The sequence below is a fragment of the Apis dorsata genome, unplaced genomic scaffold (assembly GCF_000469605.1).
Source record: "Apis dorsata unplaced genomic scaffold, Apis dorsata 1.3 scaffold_223, whole genome shotgun sequence".
NCBI lineage: Eukaryota > Metazoa > Arthropoda > Insecta > Hymenoptera > Apidae > Apis > Apis dorsata.
The window spans coordinates 199,575-200,816 of record NW_006263505.1 but is presented as its reverse complement, the minus strand read 5'-3'; the positions used below and the strand labels follow the sequence as shown (position 1 = coordinate 200,816).

At 32.0% G+C, this 1,242-nt stretch overlaps 2 protein-coding genes across 4 annotated transcripts in view; one reads left to right on the top strand and one right to left on the bottom strand.

Annotated features, from left to right (window-relative positions):
- LOC102681421 (DDB1- and CUL4-associated factor 11) overlaps nucleotides 1–1,242 on the bottom strand; it is a 22,867-nt gene that overhangs the window by 11,617 nt on the left and 10,008 nt on the right. The window lies entirely within an intron of this gene.
- LOC102681732 (SCY1-like protein 2) overlaps nucleotides 1–1,242 on the top strand; it is a 12,759-nt gene that overhangs the window by 6,663 nt on the left and 4,854 nt on the right. For 2 of the 3 annotated variants that reach the window (XR_004150477.1, XM_031510355.1), the window contains exons 13-16: nucleotides 36–217; nucleotides 293–349; nucleotides 435–673; nucleotides 1,077–1,214. Coding sequence is in view for 2 of the 3 variants with exons in the window: in XM_031510355.1 (XP_031366215.1) it covers nucleotides 36–217; nucleotides 293–349; nucleotides 435–673; nucleotides 1,077–1,214 (616 nt within the window). In the remaining variant the exon portion in view is untranslated. Of the gene's footprint in view, nucleotides 1–35; nucleotides 218–292; nucleotides 350–434; nucleotides 674–1,076 lie in introns of all 3 variants that reach the window. The other variant, XM_006615491.2, reaches the window with a different exon arrangement.

Sequence of the window (1,242 nt, the reverse complement as noted above, 5' to 3'; positions counted from 1 at the left end):
TTTTTTTTTTTTTTTTTTTTTTTTTTTGAAATCAGAAATCAAAGGAATCAATTGACGCTGGATAATTTGTCATTATCGAGCCCGGAACGGTATCGAAGTTTGCGACATCAACACAGTACGGACAATATGTACGTTGCCCCCTTTAATATACCAAATCTACGTATCGAGCAACGTAAAACTTCTTCTGCTGAAGACATGGCTCGGAAAAATAGCACGAGTAAGAAAATAATTAAAATAAAATATATATATATATAAAATGACGTACATTTAATAACTGATCTCTTTCTTGTAGATTCGATGTCGACGACAGTTTCAGCTGAAAATATGGCAAGAAAAAACTCGATGATAAGTGAGTGATTTTTAAATATTAATTTTTCTTTCTTTCTATTTGTTCATTTTACTCCATTTATTTATTTTATCATTGTTCCATTCAGCCATGTTCAGATGGTTCTCATCATCGAACAACGATAACAGTAATTTCTTAAAAGTGACGAATACATTTACGAGCAGACGGTTATCGGATAACACTTTGATGACACCGAAAATACGGGTAGCACCATCGTGCGAAAGTTCCCCAGGTGCTACACCAGGTGATGGATTACCCATTCGACGACACTCGAGCACCGGTCCTCAAGACCGACGGGGATCTAACATAAATTTATCGCCCCCCTTGGTATTGTATCTTACATTTTATCTTTATCAATTAATCTTTCTTCTTCGAAAAACACGTTTCTTATTCTACAAATATTACAATATTTCAAATATTAAATTATAAATTAATATTAATATAATATAATATTATATATATAATATATAATATTATTTATATATATAAATTAATATTAATTATTCAAATATTACAATATTGTTTCTTATTCTACAATATTATATATTACAAAAATATAAAAATTATATTATAGTCGAAATTTAACGATTATCCGTCTGACAATGGATAAAAAAAATAATAATAAAAATAGTGAAACATGATAAGAGGGAAAAAATTGATCAACAATAATAAAGTTATTAAAAAAAGAAAAGAAAGGAGGAGCATGTGATTATCTCGTTAAATTCGATAGGGTGGAATGCCGATTACCAGTAGCAGTGTTCCGTACCTGGTTAGCTCGAGCATGAATAGTATACGCGGCTCGAGACGTCCTTCGGTCTCTTCAACATCTTCCCAACAAGGACTGTTGCAGCAGGTTGGCTCCAGCATGGTAAGACAACAACCCCCCATCTGCCTCA